The sequence below is a fragment of the Drosophila obscura genome, unplaced genomic scaffold (genome assembly GCF_018151105.1).
Source record: "Drosophila obscura isolate BZ-5 IFL unplaced genomic scaffold, ASM1815110v1 contig_1, whole genome shotgun sequence".
Lineage (NCBI taxonomy): Eukaryota > Metazoa > Arthropoda > Insecta > Diptera > Drosophilidae > Drosophila > Drosophila obscura.
This window is the reverse complement of record NW_024542679.1, coordinates 3,205,705-3,230,639: the sequence shown is the minus strand read 5'-3', so window position 1 is coordinate 3,230,639 and position 24,935 is coordinate 3,205,705. Positions and strand designations below refer to the sequence as shown.

Here is a 24,935-nt window from a genome sequence, read left to right as displayed (position 1 = left end):
TACAAAAACCTGATATTATATAGAAAATGGGTTATATCTGTAGAGATCTCTTCCACAACCTCAGGGTGAAGAATGTTTCTGTGTCTGTTCATAAAATCTGTTCATGTTTTGTGTTTATTTTCTATGTTCTTCTGTACAAAGATATTTAATCGATATCTATATGTCACTATGCATCACTACTACTATATCTTTCGATACATGTATGTATATATCTTTATAATTGGAATCACTGTGCAGAGCAGAGCAGAGCGGAGCGAAGAGAGTTTGCTGCTGGTGATTTCATGGGTTGACTTTTCCGCATGTTTGCGCCTGACTACATCGCTCTCCCTCTCTCTCTCTCTCTCTCTCTCTCTCTCTATACTCACTCCCTTTCTCTCTCTTTCTCCGATTCACTGTGTGGAACTGTCTTTTGTGTCCATTTGGGTTGTGTGCGGCATTTAGTTTTGTGTCATGCCCCCCCGCCCCCTCGCTCTCTCGCTCACGTTTACGTTTCGCATTCACTATCTGTGACTGCAGTTGTCTTCGTCTCGTCTCGTCTTGTGTCTCGTCTCGTGTCTCTTTCTTGCTGCCTGCCCCATGCTACATGCCACCTCCCCCCCCGCCAGTCCGCCAGTCCGTCTGCCTTGTTTGTCAAACAGCAACAGCAGCAGGAGCAGCGGCAGCAGCACAGAAAAACAGTTAAATGCCATTTTACCAGTTAAAATCGGAATCAAAGCGAAAACAATGACACAGTAGAGAGAGCCGAGAGCTTTAACAGAGCATTCACTCAGCCAGAGTGAAAGATAGAGAGAGTCGCTGCAGAGAGAGTGAGAGAGAGAGAGAGAGAGAGAGAGAGAGGAGAGACCTATGCTGCAGTCGGGTGGGGTGGGGCGGCAGCAAGTGAAGCAAGCGACAGGCAACGCCAGAAACGGCAGAAAAAAAAATCGTCTAGACACAGACTAGACTCCATAAAAATAATTATTATCGGTTGCAATTTCTGTTGCTGCTGCTGCTGCTGGTGCTGCTGCCTCAGACCGTGCGCCGCCCCTCTCAAGAGTCCAACGGTCGGAGCTCCACTGTCCGACTGTCCGACTGTCCGAGTGTCTGGCTGTCCGTTTCATCTGCTTCACATTACACGAGTTTCAGTTTCGAGTTTGCAGCTAGAGATGGAGCTAGGAGCTGAGAGCTGAGAGCTGAGAGATGGAGTTCTATGTGCATTCTACGACTATCCACAACTCTCATGCCTCATGCCGCATGCCACCATCGCATCGGTTCACCCATTCAAAAGTTGATTCTTTGTTAGGGAATGGATTGCTGCTGCTGCTGCTTGCCACAGTCTGCCCCACAGACGACCACTTGGCAGTCCCTCGAGGGAGAGGAGAGTAGGAGGAGGAGGGTTCTTCCGATCCGACAGTAGTAGCATCATCATCATCATCGAGGGGCATGGTGAGGATGCTGCTGCAATGGAAATGAAATGAAACGAAGACGGAAACGCGATGCAAACGCAGACATCCGCTGCAGACGGAATTGAATATTTAACACCAAATCTGCACGAGAGAATGTGTGGCAAATTGCCTTTGATATCCAATTGCTCGAATGGCAGCAGTCCTCGAAGGGGAAGGAGAGTCTGTAGTCTGTAGCGAGGGATGCCCATGTGGGATTCCCATGGGAGGCTTCTTCTTGGAGCAGAGCTGCATTAACACCATTTCGTGGGCAGAGAGCACGAAGAAAGGCAACAGAACTCCCACAGTACCAGCTGATTGATGTTTCCCTTGTGTTTAATTTAATTCCTATGAATATTTCGGCCCATACTTATACCTTTCCTTCGTCGATGCTATATATCCATATATCATGGAAATCCTTTCCAATCTTAAGCCATTCCATCATCCATTAAGTGCGGGTTTCTATCGCTTTGATAAGCAATTTATTTTCACTGATTGCCACTGCCCGAAAAGCAAAGACCGAAACCAAAACCAATGCCCGAAAGCTAACACACAAATTGCAGGTATGCACGCCTCACACCCCACATGCCACATGCTGCACCAGTGCCACCCCTCTCCGCTTATCCTGGAGGCAATTTGTGGATGGTGCCAGACGGTGGATAGCCGTCTGTCTTTTTGAATACAATTCTAGACCATAATTACATTTATTGCAATACAAAAGCGCAGTCTCCCAGAGAATCGAATGCAGAAGAGGAGGGGCAGTGAGGCAGTGGCAACATGCATTGACAGATGGACAGCAGACAGGGACGACAGAGAGGGTGAGTGCATGAATGAGTGATAGAGAGGGAATGGGGCGGACATGTCGTCACGCATCGATGGGCAGGCATGCAGGCAGCGGACACTGCCAGAGAGCGGGGTGTCCTCCTCCTCCATGGATATGGAGCAAAGGAATGGCATACACGGGAGACACACGGAGACAGAGACAGAGACGATAATTGCCACAATTTGCTTGTTGCGTGAATGGAAAGGAAGGCAGAGCAGACCAGAGCAGAGCAGAGAGACCTGTAATCCAAAAAGGGTGCAAAAAAGGACAACTTCCGTTGGCTGGACATACATACATACGTACATATGTATGTATATATACCAGTGTATGCAGTTTTTGTTTTTTGTTTGCAGGGTTCCCGCCGCCTTGTGTCATATTTGAGGTGAGCGTAAAGCCACTCAACGCCGCCATAAATCAACTGCACTCTGATCTAAGGCTGTCTGTCAGTCGTCAGTCGAGAGTTCGTCGTTCCCCTCCAGACAGACAGACAGACAGCGTGTGGAAGTTGCAACAACCACAGAGGTAGAATGGATATTGCAGCCTTAAATACTCTAAAAAAACTAGAATTGAAGTCACATTCGTGCTTCATTCGTTTCGCTAGTCATGCGGCAGCGCCCATCGGTTGCTTTTGCCGACTACCATAGAAAGTTCGTTATATTTCCAGTGAAAAGCTTCGAAACTTGCAGAAGAGTAAGCAGGAAAACAGCTGCAAGGCCTCGAATATACCTTATAGAGTGAAAACTATCTCGAATGGGTGACTTCAACTGTTCAGTTACATCAAAGTCACCCATAGGAGGACAGGGTATAATAGCCCGCGACAGATACAACTTTTGTCCATAACTTTCCAGACGACAAACAGACAAACATCGTCGCTCGTTGTCGGTTGTCGTTGATGCGAATGTCGATGTCGATTTGGATATGTCTGGTCTTTGGGTCTGGGTCTCTGGTTCTGGGTCTCTGGCAAATGTTTCTCACACGCAGATAGAGAGAGAGATAGAGACAGAGAGCGAGAAGGAGCGAGAGAGGGGGGCAGAGGGAGAAACCATGGAGAATTTTCAGGTTGCCTGCCTCCTTTTTGTTGTGTCGAGAGAGAGAATGCACCTGAGCTTTAGGGTTCGAAGCGTCTCCGACTTCGACTTTGACTTGTGTCTAGACATCGCAGACTGTGCAACAAAAAAAAAGAAAGAAGGAAAAAAAAAACAGAAAAGGAAACAACAGGAAACGCCAGGCCAGACCCCTTTGACAGCTCAAACAACGACTGAATGAAACGAGCCGCCGCCGCCGAGCAGCCGAGCTGCCGCTGCCGACAACAGCAACAATTGCAAAGCAACAGTGCAGCAGCAGCAGCAGTGCAACAATGGGGCACCCATCGACTGGCGGAAAGGAGAAGGTGGGAAGGAAAGACTGGAATGATATTGGGCAAACATCGCGCAGGAGAGGAAGATGTCCGATGTCCAGTGTCCGATATCCCAAATGCGCCAACAATTCTCATTCTCAGCTGTCAATAATATCTGCGCTCTGCTGTCAGTGGTTGTCTGTCGTCTCTGTCCCCGTCTCCGTCTCCCTCTGCTCTGCTCTTCTCCTCATCTGCTTCTCCTTTTCCTTTTGTTTGTTTCTTTTTTTGGGCCCCTGCCCTTTGTTTCCTTTTCTTTTGATTATTTTATTTCTATTTGTCATATGTCTGAGGTCTGAGGCGACGGCGAGAGATTATCGAAAAGAAATCCTTTACTTTCCTTTACTTTCGGTGGGGCGGGTCTTATTCGAGGGTCTACTGTGTGTTAAAAGAGTCTTTTGAACTTTTGTTTCTTATCAAATATTATTGAATATTACCCAATAAACTATAGAACGATTCTCAGAATGTAGGGGAATATTCATAGGAGAAAATCGTCTGAGGAAATGGAGGAATACAAAAATAATGAAGCTAGCAAAGGCTACCCATTAGGTATTCATTCAGAGGTATTCAAAAATCAAATTACTTCTGCTCTTACAAGTATTTTTTTTAATGAAAATATCTCTTATGAAAGATTCACAATAAAGAGGTGAAAGCTCTAGAGTCTAGACATTCAAATGGCATTCATTAGTTCTTGGAAAAAGTTCCAACCAAACTAAAGCCAATATCCGTATCCTACCCTTCCATTTTGGTTTAAATCCAAATTTTCATGACTTTTCCATTCTCTAAAACAGAAATTGATGAATCAGAAACATTGTTGTTATTCTAAATGTGCCACAAATGAGACAAATCCTCTCCATCTGCTACCTTCAAGTATTCACCACAACTCCAAAGAGCAGAGGAGTAAAGGAAGGAGAGTGTTCCCCCTCGCAAGGACTCAATTGTAATCCGTTTACAGAAATTAAGCTACTAAATGAGTTAAAACTCAAGCCGTAACGAGGTGGATAGAGGCAACAGAAGGAGTGCTATCAAATCATAGGTAGTATCTTCAGGACTGTGCATCCTGCCTGCCTGTCCCTCTGTCTCCCTGTCTCCCTGTCTGTCTGTCTTTCGTGGTCTCTGCTGTGTGGCTCCCTTTGGTGGCTTGTGGTACGGAATATCCACTGGATTTTGGCAGCCATTTAGTCCGACTTGATGCCCCTTTGCACCGTTCGTTGTCTGTTGTGCCCCGCAGTTGTGTTTAATTATTCAAAACCATGTCATGTCTCTGTATAATTTTATGCATTGGCCAATGCGAGCGCCATGCCATGCAATGATGACGATGACGATGATGATGATGACGCCTACACACAACGAAGAGTCTCGGCACAGCAGTAGACGGCAGAGGTTGAGGTAGAAACAGCAGACAGCTGACACCGAAACTACAGCTACAACTATCATTCGAGTGGAGGGACAGACCGGCGGGCGGACGGACGTACAGCGCCACATGTGGCAAGGCAGCAGCAACGGCAACGGCAACCGCAAGAGGCAAAAGCAGCGTTGCACTGTGGCAAAGTGAGAGCCAGCGCTGACTGCTGCTGCTGCTGCCTCGCTGCCTGTTGGCATACCAGACAGTCTGACGCTGTTGGAGCCCACGAATATGGGGCCCCAGTTCCCATCCCCAGTACGCTCCCCTTTCCCTCTGCACTCTGTCCGTTGGCTTGGTGGCCAGATCTTGTGGTGCTGTCTGGACGACTACAACGACAACGTCGACAGACGACAGCCAGCCAGACAGACAGACAGACAGACAGACAGACGACCGACGACCACTGTCTGTGGCAGACCGAGACTATCGAAAACTCGAAATTTATTCGTTGGAAAAAGTTGATTTCTATGTTGTTTTTCTTTTTTGTGCTTTTGTTTTTTTTGTTTATTTTTATCAAGGGGTATCAAATAGAATAGAAGGGTATGCTCCACACATGTAAAATCTGTTATTTATCCACTTAAATAAAATGTGGATATTCTGGCAAACACTTTTCTTCGAGTCAAAGGTGCAGGAGAGACAAAGTAAATCTTCCAGCTGTGATTCTACCGATCTGCAAAGAGATCTTTAACTTCTCCATCGAACCATTCTGCGGGAATCGCTTTTAAGCTATTTTCGAAGGTATTTTCCTGTTCTATTCGTTTGAGCATCTGCTGCAGTCATCTCTTCTCTCTCTCTCTTTCTGCCGCTCGTTCTCTGTTTTTGTCTCCGTCTGTCTGTTGTTTTTACCATCGTTGTTCGCTTTATTTTTATTTCTGCGTTGAATTGCAAAAAGCAAAGCAACGAAAAAGAAAAGAAATCAACAACAACAAAAAAGAGAGAGATGCCCACGAAAATTATGTTAACCAGCCAGCAGCTGTGTTAAAAATCCCCACATCATATCATATCCTCCCTGACTGGCCCCCCCACCCCTATTCTTAGTCCCCCTTTGCGCATTCCCTTCTCTACCCTGACGACAACTGCCATATCGTCGCATAAGGCATTCAACAGAACATTCAGAACATTGCAATACAATTGTTGTATCTGGCTCTCTCTTTCTATTCTGTCTATATCTCTCTCTCTCTGTCTCTGTCTCTTTTGCTATTTTGTGACTACAATCGTTGCATGAAAAAGTGGAAAATGTTATGTTGGCAGAGGTTTTCCTTTACTTTTTCTGATGATTTTCAATCCGTTTAATGTTTTTAATGTTTTGTGTCTCTGACAGGTGGAACGATACGAACGATATGAACGATATGGCATGAGAGCGGGCAAGTGAGGAATTTGGGTGATAATTATAAGGTAAAAACACCTGGGGACTGGATTGGAGCCACTGGCTTTCAATGGAATCTGTTTTGTGGGTATTTAAACTATAAATTTCAGTGGAATTCATTGATATTTACTTATAAAGTTCTCAGCATGTGTTCCCCTAACGGATCGAGCTGCTGCCCAGTCTATGCGAATTTGTAGGGAATTTTACAAGAATTCTCTTAGAAGAATTCCCGCTTCAAGGCTATATCAATCAAAGGATGAAGAACATAGTAATTTAGATTACCTACTCACCGTATTTCTGCCAAAAGGTTTCGCTGTCCAACGCCTGCTGCTGCTGCTGCTCCTCCTCCTCCTGCGCGGGTATTTTCGACTTTGAATTAAAATTTAAATCAGAATCGGAATCGGAATTGCTGGGGGCAATGGCGATCGAATCCTCTTCATAAACTTCTGTGTAAAGTATGAATTCGAGCCGAGATGTGGCAGCGGTGGTTGTGGAGGTTGCAGTTGCAAGTAGATGTTGCAGATGTTGGCGATGCTTTTGCCGTTGCCGTTGCTGTTGCTGTTGCTGTTGCTGCGGTGTCAAAGGTGATGCAGTGGTCGCTGTTTGGATTGTATCACGTTTAAAAATACGATGCTGCAGCAGAGGAGTTGTTGCTGCCCCAGGCCCGGGCACATGTGATGGCAATGTTGTTGATGATGCTGCTTTCGGTTGCTGTTGCTGCTGCTGCTGCTGCAACAATGTAGCACGTTGATTAATTTGATATGGCAAGAGCATAGACGACGCGGGCGATACGCGGGATACAGACGCGGAGGCGACACTACCGCCAGTCGAGTGCGACGCGTCGCGAAGACCACGACAACAACGACAGAGACAACAACGACAACGATGATGCAGATTCAGATGCTGCTGCTGTTGCTGCTGCAGATGATGATGATGATGCCAGGAACAGGCCAAGGGAGGAGAATGGACTATGACTGTGGCACAGTGGGCACTGGGGGCACAAGGGGCACAAGGGGCAAGACAACGACAACGACTACGAGTACGAGTACGCGTATGGGGACTTAAGTGGCAATCCGCACTCGATGCTGGTAATTTATTTTGCAAATTTGTGCCAACAACAAGATGTGCCTCCTCCTGCTGCTGCTGCTGCTGCTGCTCCTTCTTCTTTTGGGGCAAGAGTTTGCCCAGAATTAAATTTAACTTACGCGTATTATTATTTGCACTATTTACACTGTAAAAAACTTCAGCCACACTACTATTTACAACACTCTTCTTCCTCTGCACCAGTGAACTTTCGGCGGCGCTTCTTCCAGCATTCGGTTCTGATGGATACGGAAACGGATTCAATATCGAATGCCGTATCGAATGGGAGCATGTCACACACTTGTTGCCGCTTTCCTTCTGCTGTTGCTGCTGCTGCTGCAGCTCCTTCCTCTGTTGGGGAGGATGTTGTTGCACTCTGGACGCCCACAAGTATGCAACACTCGGCTGCTGCTGCTGCTGCTGCACGTGGCCGTGTCGCCTCTGCTGCATTGGCACCGCGAGGGCTTGGGCTGGGGCTGAAGCTGCTGCTGCTGTTGCTGCTGCTGGCTGGAGAAGCGTTAATGTGGAGAGCAGGCAAACCACAGTGCACCACCGCACCACCGATGTGCACCACAATGTGCAGCGGGCCCCCGCGGCGCCACTGGCTGCATGCGTGGGGGCCACAGCGTCGTCCGGCGGTTGCGATCGGATTGTTTACGCTCCCGTGTCCTTTGCCGCAATCCTCACTTCGATTACCATTTTGTCATCAATAACACACAGAGGAGCTGCCAATCGATTAATCGGCGGCTGATTTATATCTGGAAAATGAAAGCAAAAGGAAACAAAATAAATAAAATAATAAAATAAATAAATTCTAGATAAATTTATTTTATGGGGAAAGTCTTCTAATAATTAAAAACGCTAAATTAAATTTAAAATTTATAAAAGAATTTATATTCCCATTTTCCATCTGCTGTTGGAAATATTTTTGAATTTTTATTAAATTTTCACGGGCATTTCTCTGAGTGTTTTTATGCTGTGTGGTCGCCCACTTTTCCTGCTGTTGTTTCTGTTTCTTTCTTTGTTTTCGTCGTCTGTCCTTGTTACAAAGATTCTTCCGTCCTTAGCCCGCCCCCTCCACACCCCACCACTCTAGACGAAAATATACCTCGTGAGTGCGTGAGTGAGTCATGAACGATAGAAAGAGAGAGAGAGGTAGAGGGAGAGACAGTGGTGTGTCGCCTCGCGGGGCATAAATAACCCCAAAGAGAAGCAGACACAACAATGGGTATGTGTGTGTGCGTGTGTGTGTGTTGCATGTTGCATGCTGCACGTTGAACATTGCGTATGCGTAATATTTTGCACAAATTTATGTTGCACTTCTTTTTTGACTTTAGTTTTATTATCATCTGCGGGAGGATGAGGGGTGAGGGCTGGTCATGGCAGGGGCAGCATCTAATTTTAAAGCAAATACAAAATGGTGGGGGGGTGCACTGTACTTGGGAGCCATGCCATGCGCTCCTACCAGAAGAAGAAGCACATGGAAATGGAAGATGGGTAAAAGGTAATCTGTGCATCGCATATGGAAAAGAGTGGCAGAGCACTCCCCCTGCTCCCACCTTTTATGCTCACTAATTCTCTCTATTTCCAGTCGAGTGGAGAGTGGGGTGTGGGGTATGGAGACATTATCTGCAATTCAGGACAGGACCCACCCCTCTGTCCCTCTGTCCCTGTGTCCTCTGTCTGGTTCATTTAATATGCGGCATTCTGCTGATGATGTGGAGATCGTTTCATAGTCTGCTGTGGTGTCTGCTGTTTTGCGTTCTTCTTCCTCTGATAAAACTGCCACACAATGTTGCACCCCAATGTGTCAGAGACAGATTGATGCCACAGACAACAACAAGATGGATCCCTGTTAATGCATTCATCTGACGAAGAGATGGGGGGGAATGGGGCGATGGGTAGGATGCATCATCCTCAATCCCATCCTCATCATCGTTGTCTGATGATTCTGTTGTTGTTTTGCTTGCTGCTTCTTCTACTTATCTCCCTCCCCCTCTCTCTCTGTGTTTATTGAAATTCCTTTCAAGTGTCTGATGATCATCTGCTGCTCCTTCCCCACCTCCACCTCATTCTGCATGATGATCTCCCTCCAACTCACGATCATAATCATTAACGGCCTTTGCTTGTGTGTCTCTTCCTCCAGACAGAGGCAGACAGAAGCAGCAGACAGACAGACAGCAGGGTATATTACATGGAAGGTAAGGCAGTGCAAGACGGTGAAAGAGGAAGAGTGACTTTGCCTTTCCTTCCATGGAATATATGCACAGGAGTTGGTGGGGAGAGAGACAAAAACACTCCACTCCGGCGGCTACTGTTTCCTCTCTCGCTCCCTCTCTCTCTCTGTTTCTTTTGTTGTTCTTTGGCAATTTATTTGATTGCCTCTTCATTTCAACTCTCCTTTACCCTCTTCCCTTAAGACCCTCCCCGAGCGACCTTAAGTCGAAATTTATGTTTGCCATAAAAACACAATCCCCGATTCTTCCAGTTATAATTAATAAAAGTAAAAAAAAATACAACGAAAAATGCAAACTAAAGCACACAAAAAAAAGAGGCCCAGAATTGCGGCCATAAAGTGCTGACAAGTGCTCCTCCGTTCCCCAGAGAGCAGGGCAGGAGATCTTAAATGTAGAGACTCGCGTCTCGCGTGAGTCAAGATCATTTTCTGAGACGACAGAGTTTGTTTATGTTTTTATGCCTCTTTTTGTGGCTAAAGTTTATGGTGGGCAATGAAACGATTGGAGGAGTGGAGTGGAGTACCATGCCAGGGAAGCCAACAAGTCCCATCGTATACATTTTTATTAAAAGAAATTGCATTCAATTTTTAATCCTCTTCAATTTTATATCCTTTAAAGGCACACGAATCTTTCGCCCAAAAAGTTAGATGATTTTTTTTTTATTTTATAACTTTTCACGCTGTCTAAGAGCTTTTGAAATGTTTTTTTTTTCTGTCTGTTCCATTAGTGCCAGCAAATTCCATGAAATTTTCAAACCAAAACATACAAAATTTCCCAAAAAGATCGCAAAAAAAAAAAGAACACAAAAAATGCTAAATAACAAACAAGAGAAGAGAGGCCCCAAGAACATGCGAATTTCTCATCTAATTCAAACACATTCCAGTTTATTTTTAAACAAAACGCTAAATTCCTACATTTATTTTGGTTTCGACCAAAAAAAAAATAAAAATAAAAAAGAAATCTACGCCGCAGAGTGGGTTACAGAGGGGGGGTTAGAGATGGGCTGGGGATGGGGTGTAAACCCAGGAATTCCGATCGGACCGGCTGTTATCGATAAAAGCGAGTAAAAGGGAGCAAAAAGCGAACATTGGCATTTGGCAGATAAGAGCATACCGATCGGATCGGAGTATATATCCGCTCTATATCGGATCGGTAGTCGTTAGTCGTGCCTCTTGCCTGTGGTCTGTGGTCTGTGCGAGACGATACATACCAGAAAACGCTCGAACGCTCGATTTGACATTGAGAAAACGTAAATTGTAGAAATTCCGGTCCGTTCGATCGTCGGAGAAGCCTCCTGCTAAATACTCCGTTGCACTCGCACACTCTCTCTTGAGATCTCTCTCTCTCTCTCTCTTTTACTCTTATTCTTATTCACTCACGCACGACTATCGATTGATATGCTGCTTATCGCTCGATACACTAATCAGGAATCGGAATTTCACACATGACACGCAAGTATTTTCTCACTCTCTCTCTCGCGCTCTCTCTCTCTCTCTCTCTCCCTCTCTCTGTGTTGCTTCTTGACAGTAGTACCGTTACTGGTCAGGGTAGCGCCCTCTGGCGTCTGTTTGGCTGCACTACACACCACTCCCACACACTCCACTCGGAGCTGGGGTCAAAAGAGAACTGGAAAAAAAACGTATCAACTGTCGAGAGAGAGCAGGTCGCACGATATTAACGCGGTTTCAGCTGTGTACCGTTATCTATCTCTCTTTCTCTCTCTGAGAAGTGAGTATTCCTAGATATTCCCGTTACCGTTACCCGTTACCGTTACCCGTTGCCCGTTCCGTTACCGTTCTCCGATCTAGCCGCAAACCTGCGCTGAACTGAACTAAATGGCGTTTTTTTTCGCATCGTCTGCCTAACATAAAAACTGCCATGCCATCCCATGCCATGCCCGTTTGTCTCCAATATTTCACACATTTTCCCGCACACACTCAGACGACTCAGGCGTCTACTATATAGACAGATATATAGAGATCCCTATTCTAGCCCACCCCTCCATTCTATGGGAGAGAGAGGAAAAGTCTGGCAAGGCATAGCATGGCATGGCATGGCATGGGATGGGGCTGTAGGGGGGGACTCCGACGCGGCGACAGGCGTGTGTCGCGTTGTCGTGCCGCGCAGCGCCGCGCAGCGCCGCGCCATGCCGTGCCTTTTATTTTTACCGCTCATTTTGTTGTTGTTCTCAAGATTTTTGCAAGCAACAAAACAAAAAACAAACAAAAATTATTTTTGTACTTAAAAATAAATTGAAAAGCATTTTCTTCATCTGTTTTTGGATGCCCCTTTTGGGGGGAAGGGTATTGTGATTATGACGAGAGGTTTGTTACGGACGGGACGGATTATTGCGTTTTGCTGCAAGAACTTATTCAAAGTGGAGCCAAATGGGAAGATTATATTGTCAGATAGGAATCGGCCTATCTGCAAGGGTATCAAATGCTTCGGGACTTCGGGAATGCTACATGCAGTTGCAGTGGTGGAAGCGAGGGCAGGAGCAGGAGGTGTGTTGCAGCCACGTTGTGGCCCAGCGAAAACAACAACGGCCGCATGAAAATCAAGCGTGAAGCGTGCTGCTCTCCCTCGGATCCCCCGTTGGATCCGCTACACACTCCTTCTTGCCAAACCACAGCCAAGTCTCCACTCCATTCTCTCCACACGTCAAAGGGCCAGCCGCCACCGTGGCGGAGATTAGATGGAGGAGCAAGAGGATCGTCGAGGTCTCTCTGTCTCTCCGTCTCGCCATCTCTGTCCGTCCGCTTTTCTCGCTGTCTACGCTCATTATTTTGCTATCAGTGAGTGGAAGAGAGAGAGCGGGAGACAGAGAGGGACAACAACAAAATGTAGTCCAAAAATATCCCCAAAAGAGGGAAGAACAAAAACAGCAGCAGAAGTGGCAGTGGCAGCAGTGGCTGTGGCAGGCAGCATAATTTGTATTCAAATAGAGACTAAGAATGTTGCAGAAACAAGTGAAAGAACACAAGGTAAAATAGGCGGGGAGATGCAGGAGAGGCAAAGAAAGAGAGGAAAGAGGCACCAACAAAAAAATATGAATATTTTTTGGTGCGCCAAAAGTCGAATGGGAAATGCTCTTCTCTGTTTAAGAATAAAGTTATATTGATGGGGACAATTGTGTGTTCCAGATACGAGTTCATTGGATTTTTTATTGTTCATTTAATTTGAATAATTCTTTAATAAAATCAGCAAACATTTTATGGAAATTTATTAATTTATTGTCTAAATTTCAGATTCTCTTGCCAGAACTCGTAGCTGGACCTAAGGGTATGTATCCATTAATTTTGTATGATTTTGGACCTTACTTTAATACAAGTAAGGTAATTATTACATTATTAAAGAGATCTTTAGCTCAGGGAATATTTTGTTAGTCATAAGCATCCTCAAACAGAGTCAACCGCCTGAACAGACAATCAAAAAGGAGAGAGAGAGAGAGATCCCCAAGTGGAGGTAAGTGTAGGGACAGAGCACAAAGTGGCGGAGGACCACTCTAGGAGTGGGTGAAGCGGGCGACAGGCAGGCAATAGAAAGATCTTGCTCTATGATTGTGTCTGGGGTCGCCATTGGGCGGGTGGGGAGGGGAGTGTGGGGCTATTCTTGGGGGCTATTTTGAGTCCCCGACGGGCGACTGTCTCACCCTCAACCGATCCTCTGCCCCACGAATCTCAGAAAACAATGAGCCTGCCCAACAAAAAAAAACACCAAAAATAAAACTGTAAAACACAAAATTTGCAATGTGAAAATTGCATGAATTAGAAAACAAAAAAAAAATAGCAGAGCAGGGAAAGCGGAAAAAGGAAGCGGTTGCTGATGATGGAGGAGCAGCAGGAGCCGGAGCCGGAGCTGGAGCTGAAGCTTCCAGGCAGGCAGAAAAATCCACTCAGACGAAAGTCCTTAGACTTTGCATTTCGGCAAATATAATGCCACATAGGGCGTGTGGACAGGGGAAGGAGTGTGGCAGATGTGGCAGTGGGAAAATCAGGAAGTTGCCACTGCAAGACGTAGCCAGAGCCAGAGGCAGTGGCAGGAACGAGGCAGACGACGACGACGACGACGTTGGATGGTTAAGAACAATGAAGGGACACAAAAAAAGAAAACACCAGCGGAGAAAACTAAGCAAAACTTGATGGAGATGATGAAGGAAAGGGAGCAGCAGCAGCTCCATCTGCAGGCTTCAACCTCTAACTACAATAACACATAATTACAGTAAAAAACTGCACTTTATGCAACAACAGCGACAGCGGCAGTGGCAGCAACACTCTCCTGCCAAATGCAATCAGCGCAACAGAAACTAAAGGAGCAGAAACGGCGAAGAAAGGATCCCTGGATCAGTGCACATTGCCAGTAATTTGTTGCTGCTGCCATTGTTGCGGGAATGTGGGCATGGCAGTTCTGGCAATTATAATTCCCTGCTAGTAAAACTACTTTCCAAACCAATTCATCAAGATTTTCTCTCTCTCTCTCTTCCCCTACTGTTTATCAGTGCGTATACGTAATATGGGGAGGATAAGGGTAGGGGAGAGAGAGCTACAATTATTCTCTGATAATTTTATTCTTTGGTTAATTGGATTTGCCTGCTGCTGCTTCAATTGACTGCGAAAACAGCTGCAAGAATTCATTTCATATTTGACGCAAATGAAAGTCCTTCAAGGACTCTGGAGAAAAGAAAACTACTATGCAAAAGAGCGAACAATGAAGAGAATTTATTCGTTCTACTCCACAAATTCCCGTTGTCCATTGCATGCCCCAATATATGCCCAAAATCTGACCCTGAATTTGGCTTTGCTCCCAGTTGCTGGAGCTGCTGTGCAACTGCAGCTTTCGTTTCCTTTTCGCACAATCTCTGCTAAATGGCTCTTCCGCCAAAATCAAACAGTGCCACAGACGACAGATGCCACCACAGAGCGAGTGCCACTGCCACTGACACTGCCACTGCTGTTGCTGTTGCTGCCACAGGAGGAGCAGCCGTTGATGGTTGTACATCATTAGAGCGATGCCTGGCGCCAGTTGACCAGACAGAGACTTCCTCTGTGGCCCCTCCCCGTCCACTACATCCCTCTTGCTGCCTCTTGCTGTGGCAGTTGCATCCGTTGGTTGGCTGTTTGGCTGGCTGGTTGGTTGGTTGGTTGCATGCAGCAGCCTCTGCAGCAGCAGCAGCCGTCACGTCATATTGATTGAAATTTAAAATGCAAATCACTTAAAGCGTTCAATTTAATCAAATTATTACAAAAACAGCAGCACAGAGTGCGGCCTGAGAGGGGTGACGGGGGGTGTTGGCATGTGGCTGGGGAAAACCCACAACAAGTGGGCAAGCAGAGCCACAAAGGAAAACAACAGCAACAACAACAACAACGAAGAGAGAGACACAACACAAGTCATTTTCCACATTTTCTGTTTGCGGTCACTCGAGTAGGATGATGAGGAGGAGGAGGAGGAGGCGCCGCCTCCTTCTTCGATGGGCAGGAAATTGTGGCAGCCACATGAGAACGTGTCTATTAAAGCGATGGGGCCAGCTCTTGAGAACTCTAGAGCTAGACACTTCTGGACTTCTGGACACACACACAAAGAGAGAGGGATGGAGGGAGGGAGGGAGGGAGAGAGAGTAAACACATTGCCACATGACATCAACAACAATGTTGCCAATGCTAATGTCGTCCATGCCATGCCCCCCTCTCTCTCTCTCTCTCTCTCTCTCTGTCTGCTGTGTGTTGTGCCTCTTCCTGTGGTACGGTTTCTGTTGGCTTAATTAAATTGTGGTTGCAACTTGCGAAGCGAAGCGCGTACACAAAATCATACAGACAGAGGGGCGCTAGGGGCAGGGGCAGTGGCACTATTATTGTTGTTATTTCTTGTAAAGTTAGTACAGGCCTCCTTCTAGCATACTCTCCTACCTGTAGAGTAAGAATCGGCTCTTGAGTTGCGAGAAATATTCAGGATTCATTTATTTATGCCGTTTTTGAGATGCAGATTGAGAAGTAATCGGCTTCCGTTTCGTTCTAAGAAAAGGAATCTGTATTCCCCTTCTGCTCTCCTTTTACAGAGCATTCTCTAGTCGACGCTCTGCGCCATTCTGTGCCTCGTTTAGCTCTCATTAAGTTCTGCAAACCAGAGCAGCAACCAGAGCAGCAAAAACTCGACTAACATCATCATCAGCCATGAGTCTTATGATGATGGTCGCATTATGCATAAATCATGGCAGCAGGAGGGAGAGAGGGGCGAGAGAGCAAAACAAAAGACAAAAGACAGGCAGCAGACCAACAGCCAATTAACATATAACGACGGGGAATCATCACAGAGCAGTTTTTGGGGGCAGAGAATACAGAGAAATGTTGCACGAGTTAACGGCGGAGCAGAGTGGCAGATGGTGCTATAGGGGGGAAAGGATACACAAATCGGAGAAGTAAATGATCCATAATTACGACTGACCATAGCTGAGAACTATCTCTCCCTCTCTCTCTCTCTCTCTCTCTCTCTCTCTATTTCTCCTTCTGCGAAGGAACTCCTGTATTTGTGAGAACTTTTCTCTCTTTAAATGCTTTGTGTTTCGTTGAGAACTCCAGGCATCCCCCTTTGCTATATTCCGCGGAGAGCTATGAGAATCGCTCTCTCTCTCTATTCTCCATTGTGGCGCCCCAAAAAGTATGCAACACGAATCGCTGCTGCAACGGCCAGAGGGAAGGAAGAGGTGGAGCAAATAAAGTGAAATGCTCGTAAATTCTGTAGTTGGCTGACAAGTTGACTCCTCCTTCAGCAGCAGGGGGTGGGGGGGGAGAGGGGTAACTGCAGTGAGTGGGGGATGTGCTGGAGTCCTGGAGTCGAGCAGTGAAGGAGTGCAATGAAACTGCAAAAGTTTCCAAGCGAAGAGAAGGAGAGCCAGGAAGAGCGTCAAGCATATCAAATTGGAGACACATCCACTTCCCCTACTTCCCCTACTTCCCCTACTCCTACTCCCTTGTCTCATTTTCTGCTACCCATTCTGTTCACTCACTGAATCCCTATTTATGGAGCATTTGTCCTCCGCGAAGGACACACAGGATTCGAATGAACGAGCGAACGAACGAACGCTTCTGGTTTTCATGGGTGTCGAAGGGTAAGGTGGGGCTGAAGTTTGCTCATAAACTGTATTTTAGTAGATGAATCCTTAAGCCTTGAAGCCACTTTCAAGTGGTCATCCCTTGGGTCATCTCTTGGGCCATCCCTTGGGCTATCCCTTGGGTGGCTCTCTGTGTCTCTCTCTCGCTTATCCTTTGACCTTTCAGCAAGGAGTCATTACCTGCACAGCACAGCTGCACTTTCATTTGATATTGTTGGCCCTTTCCCCTTCTTTCTTTCTTTCTTTCTTTCGAAGAGCGAAGAGTTCTCCTTTAGACCAATTAAGTGCCTGGATTTTCCATCTATATTCCATTCTCCCTTTTCCCTTTTGTTGTTCTCTCTGTTGTTGCTGCTGCTGTTGTTGGGGGGCATTAAATTCAATCAAGTTTTGAGCTGAGCCAAAAGTTGGGGGCGGGCGGGCACGGCACCCTGTTGCCTGCCTGCCTGGCTGCCTGCTTGCCTCCCTCCCAGACAGACAGTCAGGACACACGTTTGTCCTTACATTGTCCTCTGGACTCTGTGGCTGTTGCCACTGTTGCTGTTGCATCCGTCTAGACGTTGAGTTGGTTGTACTCTCATGCCCCATGCCCTCCCTCGATGCACTGCCATGACAACCGCATGCGATTTATGCTGATGCCTCCGCCCCCATGCTAACCCATCAGCCTCTCTGCTTCTTCATTGGGCTTGGGCTGGGGGATGGCAGGATGTGGCGTTAATTTTATTAAATGCAAATTAAGCTTTATCCCGTTTCATTCAGTTTCCATTCATTAGCGACCGCAATTCGCCACCCGTGAGACGGGTGATGGGAGGGTTGATGATGCCGCTTTATTAGCACCTCCGACACGAAGTGCCAACTGGTGGGGCATCCATCCTCCCTTGCTGCTGATGCAAGGTGTGGAAGCTGTTTCCCGTGCAGTGCACGAGGGAGGCGCATTCTCCCGCACTCTTGCAGCCATTTTCTTGGCTAATTTGCAAACCAATTAAATGTCAATTTCGAGGCATTGTTCCTTTTAACCCAGGAGGACTACACCCAGGAAACCAAAACCAAAACCAGCCCCCCTGTCTTCCCCTCAGCGAAACCAAAGTTTTCGCCCATTGCCTGTCGCCTGTCTAGACTTCTTTCGGAGTTGCCGCCGCCTCTGGACTGCAACTTCTTCCTGCCTGGAGCTGCAGCTGCGGAACGTTGGACTGACTTTTCCCGTAGTTTTCGTTGCGTAGTTTGCATAACTTTTCCAACCCCTCGCCCATGCTGCCACCCTCTGTGTTTTCTTGAACGCCTTTCAACGGCTAAGTGAGTTTTAATGCCAACCAAAGCAAGGGAACCCCCGCCTCAGCAGCTGGAGGGGCTTGGGCTTTGAGCAAATCGGCATACACTGCGTATGCGTTATATTCCATGAATGTTTCAAACCGATTCTCACTCATTATTCATGTCTATTCGCTTGCCACTTGCCACTTGCTTTGCAAATGCGAATGCGAATAGTGTCGCCCCACAGCCCCCCTGGCCGCTGTTGTTGCTGCTGCTGCTGCAACCACAGTCATACCGTCACTCGGTTACGGTTGAGGTGGGTTAATAGGGGGATGTTATGGGCTGTAGGCGGACACTTCAACTGCCACAAAAAAAAACAAAAATATTATGCAAAATAGAGAAAAAACAAAAAAAAAAAAAAACCAAAGAAGAGTGCACATTGCAATGCATAAAACAAGAAAGAAAATGGGGAAAAACTCGAAGGAGGAAGTCGTTGTGGGAATACCCTTACGGAATGCAGGAATGCTGAACATGGGGGATAAGTTTGGGTCACATCTAGGCCACAGATTGGACCAGGGATATCCTCACTTAAGCATCTATTGAAATTATCACTTAATAAAGTCGCCCTCCTCGTATAAATATTCTACTCATTTTGTGTGGAATATCCAAGTGGATTTTAGAGATCTTTCTGTAATAATCCAAGGATGCCAATCCAAGACACATTTTAGGCATTATTTATAGCTATATTTGAGTTAAATTCTTGGGACTATATCATACTGTAGTCCAGCATATATCTTGATCTTCGCTCATACCAAAGTGCTGATGGATGGGAGGGTTCCCTCGCTGCTCTTCCCTTGGGAAATTGTATTGTGGCTGCCATTCACTGGCTACGATCGCATAGCAGTTGTCATGGCCTAAAAGCCTTTCGACTATGGCCTGCAGGATACTTTTCTGCCACCCAGTCAACCACCCACACAGCAGCAGCAGCAGACGGCGGTGGGTCCCGTCGGTCGGTCGTTCGGCCGGGCAATGAGTTTTTGAGCTAAAAGTTGAATTGTGCATCGACATACCCCCCGCTGCCGCTCTGTGCCTCGCTCTCTGCTCTGTTCTGCCGTGCCGTGCCGCCGTGTGCGTGTGTTTTTCGACTGTCGACTGTCTGTGTGTCTGTGTGGTATGCACTTGTCTAGACACTGGCTAGACAGTGTAAAACCAACCAAAAAATAACAGCAACAAGAGCAGTGGCAGTGGCAGCAGCGGCAGCAACAATTACAGTAAATGCCGGCGACACAAAACGAAACGAAATGTTGCACAATCCACGTAGTGAGAACAAAGCCTCCCTCCCCCCCCAAAGGGAGAGGCAGGAGACGACACCTCAAAGACAGAGACAAATTTTTGGCAATACTTTTGACAAATTTCGCAGCAAAGGAGAACAGGAACAGGGATGGAGAGATGGCAGGAGCTCGCTCCTCTAGCATTGTTTTGTGTTCATTTTTGATTTTATTTGGTAACTAAGTGGAAACTAGTGGTGGCATGATAATCCTAGAGGCGCCTACACTCCTCTCTTCAACGTCTACGAGGCTCCAAACTTCTTTCGCTGGAACGGCGGTGGCAGCGGTGCCAGCAGATTGTCTGTCGAAATGCTGACGTTGACGAGTTCGTTAGGACTCAGGCGGAAGACATGCACCAGGTGCTGCAAGAAGAAGAAGGGAGAAAGGAAATACAACAATTGAATAATGTGTGGGAAGGATAGGGGGGAATCGGAATCCCTACCTGTCGTGGGAGCTGTGTCTTGAGGCGCAATCCATTCGGATTGGCTGCCATGAGGCTGCGGCTCTCGTGGCTGTACTTCTTGGACTTTGTGTTGACGACATACTCATCCGAGGCGATGCGCTTGTTCCGCTCCAGCACGTACAGATGCTGCTCCGTGTGAACGAGAAAGATGTTCGGGTTCTTCGGGTCCAGCGTGATGCCGTGGATGCAAAAGTGCTTGGTGGCTGGGATCAGGTACTCCTCCGTCTCGCAGGTGAAGGCGCGCTTCACCAGATCGTACTCCACCAGCCGCCCGTCGGCGTAGGCCGCCACCAGGCGGGGGCGACCCTCGTGCATGGCCAGGGCGGTGGTGCCGGCCCGGTGACGGGGCAGGTTCAGCAGATGCTTTGCCGGTTTGCCGGCGGACTGCAGCTGCCAGACGCCGATCAGGTGGTCGGAGGAGGCCGCCGCCAGGTACTCTCCGCACGGAGACACCACCAGGTGGCTGATAGTCCCCTTCAATTGCGCACTCAGCTCGAGGCTGGCGCGGAACAGGACGCGATCCTGCTTCAGCTCGAAGAAATTCACGCGATTGGCACTGGGATCGAGCAGGAGTAGCAGTAGCAGTTTTGCCTGCTTCGTGAAGAGGATGTGGCTCGCGGGGGTCAGCTCCGAGGGCAGATTCTCCGCCAGGCGCTCCACCTGAGGGGGCTCCAGCGTCAAGCGGCTTAGCCGCAGCTCCGTCAAAGTGGAGTAGCAGATCCATGCGGCATCGGGGGACAAGGCCGCCGCCTGAATGAAGCTCTTCTCGCGGACATTCAGCTGCAGGAGCTTCTGTGGCGGCTTCGCCAGCACCAAATCCTCCGTGTGGCCCACAGGCAGGTCCCAGCGCTCCTCCTGCTCCTGCTCCTCCGGATGGGCCACGACGGTGCCCAGGCGCCACAGGTCCAAGCTGTGGGGATAGCGGAGCAGCAGGAGCTTCGCATCGATGGCCATCGAGGCGACGGATCCCTGGAGGAAGGGGGCGTGCTGCGACAGCTGTGGCGCCGAGCTGCGTTCGCTGGAGGTGATGGTGAGAATGCCATCGAGACCGCCGGACACAATTTGGACACCGACCATCGCCAGGGACTTGACGTAGTGCCTGTGCACGTCCCGCTGGACGAACCTGATCCAGCGCTCGCTCTCGGACTCCTCGCGCCTGATCTTCGTCTTGCTGAAGACGCGAATAAGCGGCGGCTCCATGCCGGTGCACACCAGTCGGTCCTCCTCCTCGTTGAGGGCCAGGGCGAAGACGTTCTTGTCGAGGACGCGCCGCCTGTCGATCTGCGTCGCATTCTCGGCATTCCACACGGTCACAAAGCCCGACGAGTCGCCCGCCACGATGGTGTTGTCGGCCAGCACCTGGAGGCACCACACAATCACGTCCTTGGCGGACAGCGTCATCGTGTGCAGCGTGTGGCCCCTGAGGACGCTCCAGATGCGAACGCAGCCCTCGGAGCCGGTGACCAGGTGCTTGCCGGACTTGTCGAACTTGCAGCAGAGCACGCGGCCCTTCTGCTTGTTGAAGAGGCTCTTGTAGGTGATCTCGTCGTTCTCGATGCTCATGATGTTGATGTGCCCCTCCTCGGAGCCGACCGCCAGCTCCGTTCCCGCCGGATTAATGTCCATGCACCAGAGGGCATTGCCTGTCGGGGACTGCTCGTAGCGCTGCCTCAGCCGCTGCACATCCCACTCGATCAGTTTGCCCGAGAGATCCACCGAGAAGAGGCGCTTGGTGCCGGCCCAGGCCAACGCCTCCACGGGCGAGCCGGGCGGCAGGTGTATCACCCTGTCCAAATATGGGGCATATTCCATGTTCCACAGCTCAATGCAGTCCGACTCTCTGGGGGGGATAATCATGGATTAGCGTTCAGATCTCTCTACATATGGGGATGGGTGGGATTCGTTTTACCGACTCAAAGCGAGGCATTTGGCCAACTTGTTGTACGCGAGGCCCACGATGGCACGCGGTTTTATCGTGTAGAAGCGGGCGTTGTGCAGCTGCTGCTTGCCACCGCCCTGGGGTGGTTCGTTCAGTATCGCCGTCATTGTTTTCCACACACAATTACCGATTCAATAATTACAAAAATTAACTAAAAAAAATGTAATTTTTAAATTTCCTAAAGAGAATCGCACGTGTGTGCATTGGGTTTGCCAGATCGCCAGATGTGCGAGGTAAACAAACCGCGCGAGTGCTGCCACACAGGCTGAATATACCAGAAATACCAGAATATGAGCGCACCCACGCAAAGGGAATATTTTTGGTGTTCCCCGGCGCTGGTCACTCTTTAGTTGTGGTGGTTGTTTTTTTTTTGCTCGCAAAATAAAATTCCGGCTGAAAATTAACTAATTTAATTAAAACCCATGCACGCGAAACTGTTTCCGTGGCAAGAGTGAAGTGTTGGGAGCATGAAATAGCCAGGGACACAACCCCACAAACACCCCAGACACCCAATTGTGAGCACAAAGCCAGGAAGAAGCAAAAGCAAAAAGGATATGCAGCTGCTCCGCAACGCAATCTGGAAGTGGAGCCTCCTCCTCGGTGGTAAATAAATAATGCACATCGAATAGCATCCTAATTGATACTCTCTCTGTGTGTGTGCAGCCCTACTGCTGCTATTCGGACTGAGGAGTGCCAATGGCCTGTCCTCGCGGGTCCTGGAGCTGTCCGATCGCTTCATTGATGTCCGCCACGAGGGCCAGTGGCTGGTGATGTTCTATGCGCCGTGGTGCGGCTACTGCAAGAAGACAGAGCCGATCTTCGGACTGGTGGCGCAGGCGTTGCATGCCACCAATGTGCGAGTGGGGAAACTCGACTGCACCAAGTATCCGGCATCGGCGCGTGAGTTCAAGGTGCGCGGCTATCCCACCATAATGTTCATCAAGGGCAACATGGAGTTCACCTACAACGGGGATCGGAGTCGCGACGAACTGGTGGACTATGCCCTGCGCATGTCCGGTCCGCCGGTGCAGCTGGTGACGCGCACGGAGAGCGTCGATATGCTCAAGGGATCGCACACGATCTTCTTCATGTTCGTGGGCCAGCAGGAGGGCGTTGTCTGGGACACGTACTACGCGGCAGCGGAGGGCTACCAGGAGCACGGTTTCTTCTATGCCACCAGCGAGGACATTGCCGCCCAGCACTTTGACTTCGAGAAGTTGCCGGCGGTGATCGTCTACAAGGAGGAGCAGCACCACTTCTATCCCCACGGACACGTGGCCCACGAGATGGACCCCAACGAGGTGAACGAGACCATCTTCCAGTGGGTGAACGTCGAGCGGTTCACCCTCTTCCCAAAGGTGACGCGCTTCAACATCCACCAGCTGCTAAAGACCCAGAAATACCTGGTCCTGGCCGTCGTCCAGGAGGATAAACTCAGCCAGATCGCCACCCACGAGCTGGAGTTCCGCGACATGGTCGAGGGTGTCATCCGGAAGCATCGGCCGCGGTATCACAACAAATTTCAGTTTGGATGGGTGAGTCCCCCCCGCTACTCTTCTACTGTAAGGAAATTCTCTCTAGCAATCGATGCTCCCTCTCTCTGTAGATTGGGGAACCCTCCATCGCACATTCCATCATCCTGGACCAGCTGCCTACGCCGCATCTGATAGCCATTAACTCGAGCACCCAGCACCACTTCATACCCGACGACGATCCCATGCAGATGACGCCGCAGGCCCTGCATCTCTTCCTGGAGTCGATTAGCAATGAGAGCGCCATCGCCTATGGCGGCGACACCTACTTCGTGCGCTGCAATCGGGCGCTCTTCGAGCTGAGGCGTTCGCTCAAGGACATGTGGAAGGGGAATCCCGTGCTGACGACCGTCATCTTTGGCCTCCCACTGGGCTTCCTGCTGCTCATCATGTACTCGATATTCTGCGGCGATTGCCTCGTCACCGATGAGGATCAAGACGAGGATCACGAGAAGAAGGAGTAGTCTCAATCAGCATCCAGCATAGAGCAATTTTTCTACTGCTTTCGTTTTAAGCCAAATCTAGTCCTATGTTTAGAGAACTCTTTCATCTCATCCCATCTCGAAGGATGCGGAGGAGGATCTTCCATCCGCTTTAGAGGTGTTTGCATTTGCAGTTATAGAAACGTGTTCCGTGTGCATCTTGTTTTCGTTTTAAGTTATTAAGAAATAAAAGTATTTAGCAAAGAGAACTTAGACCTATGAGGCTACGGGCTGCCCCTGAGTAGGAGACGGAGCATCTGCAATCAGCAGCCATAATCCTCATCATCGTCGCTGTCTATGGCCGCCCGACGGCGGTCGTACTTCACCGTCGACTTGCTCTGCGGCATCTGCGCGTTGACGCTCTCCAGGATGCTCACGAACTGAGCGTCGTCCAGTTTGCCGCGCACCTGCCCCATCTGAGCCATGCGGATGACCATGTTCTCGAACATTTGGGCCTTCTCCGGCTTGCTCACTTTCAGTGTGTTGACTGCAATGGAGATTGGTGCTGGATTCTAGTGGGTTTCTCTTATTGATATTCTGTACTTACGGCGGGCACGTGCCTGCTGGTCGAGCACTTGGGAGAGAATCGAGTGCTTCATCTCCTCCTGGGCACGCATCTGCTCCTGCTGGGCCTGCTGTTTTTCGGCATCGTTGCCACCGCCGCCGCCCTGAAAGGAGTGAAAGTGAAGGGTCATTGCAGGACAAGCACTTTAAGGAACAGGTGGTGTGTGTGTGCATCCATTCTCCTCCATGATGACTCATGACGGGGGACGGGTGTGCACATCCGAGAAGATACATTTCCAACAGTTGCACCCTCGCCCACTGACGGGCACTTTTCCTTTTGGATTGTTTAATAATTTTTTCGGCTCTTCTTGTCTATTTATGGAATTATTTGTTCAATAATTCGTTGCCGGGCATGCTTTGGGCGTCGGCAGGGGCTGCACTTACGAATTGCGACTGCATCTGGGACATGCGCTGGGCGCGTAGGGCATCTAAGTCGCCATCTGACATCGTTGTATATTTTTAAATATTAATTTTTGTTAGAAAATCGAACAATTTGGTCGGTATTAAAAACATAAAGCACGCAAAAGTGTGACAACGGGCAATATCGAT

At 48.6% G+C, this 24,935-nt stretch overlaps 4 protein-coding genes across 5 annotated transcripts; 1 reads left to right on the top strand and 3 right to left on the bottom strand.

The window, feature by feature from the left end:
• Nucleotides 1-6,687: 6,687 nt before the first annotated feature.
• LOC111069558 (ecdysone-induced protein 78C) lies at nucleotides 6,688-11,214 on the bottom strand. The gene is made up of 2 exons (XM_041591920.1): nucleotides 10,936-11,214; nucleotides 6,688-8,246 (listed from the first exon to the last, which is right to left on the bottom strand). The coding sequence occupies exon 2, from the start codon at nucleotides 7,936-7,938 to the stop codon at nucleotides 6,688-6,690; it is 1,251 nt and encodes a 416-aa protein (XP_041447854.1). The 5' UTR covers nucleotides 7,939-8,246; nucleotides 10,936-11,214.
• Nucleotides 11,215-19,540: 8,326 nt separating this feature from the next.
• LOC111081734 (U3 small nucleolar RNA-associated protein 4 homolog) lies at nucleotides 19,541-22,037 on the bottom strand. The gene is made up of 3 exons (XM_022377870.2): nucleotides 21,779-22,037; nucleotides 19,849-21,709; nucleotides 19,541-19,768 (listed from the first exon to the last, which is right to left on the bottom strand). The coding sequence occupies exons 1-3, from the start codon at nucleotides 21,913-21,915 to the stop codon at nucleotides 19,649-19,651; spliced, it is 2,118 nt and encodes a 705-aa protein (XP_022233562.2). The 5' UTR covers nucleotides 21,916-22,037; the 3' UTR covers nucleotides 19,541-19,648.
• A 105-nt stretch (nucleotides 22,038-22,142) lies between these two features.
• LOC111081736 (protein disulfide-isomerase TMX3) lies at nucleotides 22,143-24,031 on the top strand. 2 transcript variants are annotated; one of them, XM_022377872.2, is made up of 3 exons: nucleotides 22,143-22,408; nucleotides 22,472-23,343; nucleotides 23,415-24,031. In XM_022377872.2, the coding sequence occupies exons 1-3, from the start codon at nucleotides 22,363-22,365 to the stop codon at nucleotides 23,802-23,804; spliced, it is 1,308 nt and encodes a 435-aa protein (XP_022233564.1). In that variant the 5' UTR covers nucleotides 22,143-22,362; the 3' UTR covers nucleotides 23,805-24,031. The 2 variants fall into 2 exon arrangements, with proteins under 2 accessions (XP_022233564.1, XP_022233563.1); XM_022377871.2 differs by having other exon boundaries at nucleotides 22,143-22,411.
• LOC111081737 (programmed cell death protein 5) lies at nucleotides 23,977-24,932 on the bottom strand. The gene is made up of 3 exons (XM_041592599.1): nucleotides 24,771-24,932; nucleotides 24,370-24,490; nucleotides 23,977-24,309 (listed from the first exon to the last, which is right to left on the bottom strand). The coding sequence occupies exons 1-3, from the start codon at nucleotides 24,831-24,833 to the stop codon at nucleotides 24,086-24,088; spliced, it is 408 nt and encodes a 135-aa protein (XP_041448533.1). The 5' UTR covers nucleotides 24,834-24,932; the 3' UTR covers nucleotides 23,977-24,085.
• Between the last annotated feature and the right edge of the window lie 3 nt (nucleotides 24,933-24,935).

Coding starts and splice junctions, on each gene's coding strand:
- LOC111069558 (XM_041591920.1), bottom strand. CDS start 7,938: ATGCAGCAGAGGCGACACGGCCACGTGCAGCAGCAGCAGCAGCAGCCG.
- LOC111081734 (XM_022377870.2), bottom strand. CDS start 21,915: ATGACGGCGATACTGAACGAACCACCCCAGGGCGGTGGCAAGCAGCAG. Junction 21,710..21,778: donor AAATGCCTCGCTTTGAGTCG/GTAAAACGAATC, acceptor TATCCCCCCCAG/AGAGTCGGACTGCATTGAGC. Junction 19,769..19,848: donor AGACACAGCTCCCACGACAG/GTAGGGATTCCG, acceptor TTCTTCTTGCAG/CACCTGGTGCATGTCTTCCG.
- LOC111081737 (XM_041592599.1), bottom strand. CDS start 24,833: ATGTCAGATGGCGACTTAGATGCCCTACGCGCCCAGCGCATGTCCCAG. Junction 24,491..24,770: donor CCCAGATGCAGTCGCAATTC/GTAAGTGCAGCC, acceptor CACTCCTTTCAG/GGCGGCGGCGGTGGCAACGA. Junction 24,310..24,369: donor CCAGCAGGCACGTGCCCGCC/GTAAGTACAGAA, acceptor TCTCCATTGCAG/TCAACACACTGAAAGTGAGC.
- LOC111081736 (XM_022377871.2), top strand. CDS start 22,363: ATGCAGCTGCTCCGCAACGCAATCTGGAAGTGGAGCCTCCTCCTCGGT. Junction 22,412..22,471: donor GTGGAGCCTCCTCCTCGGTG/GTAAATAAATAA, acceptor GTGTGTGTGCAG/CCCTACTGCTGCTATTCGGA. Junction 23,344..23,414: donor ACAAATTTCAGTTTGGATGG/GTGAGTCCCCCC, acceptor CTCTCTCTGTAG/ATTGGGGAACCCTCCATCGC.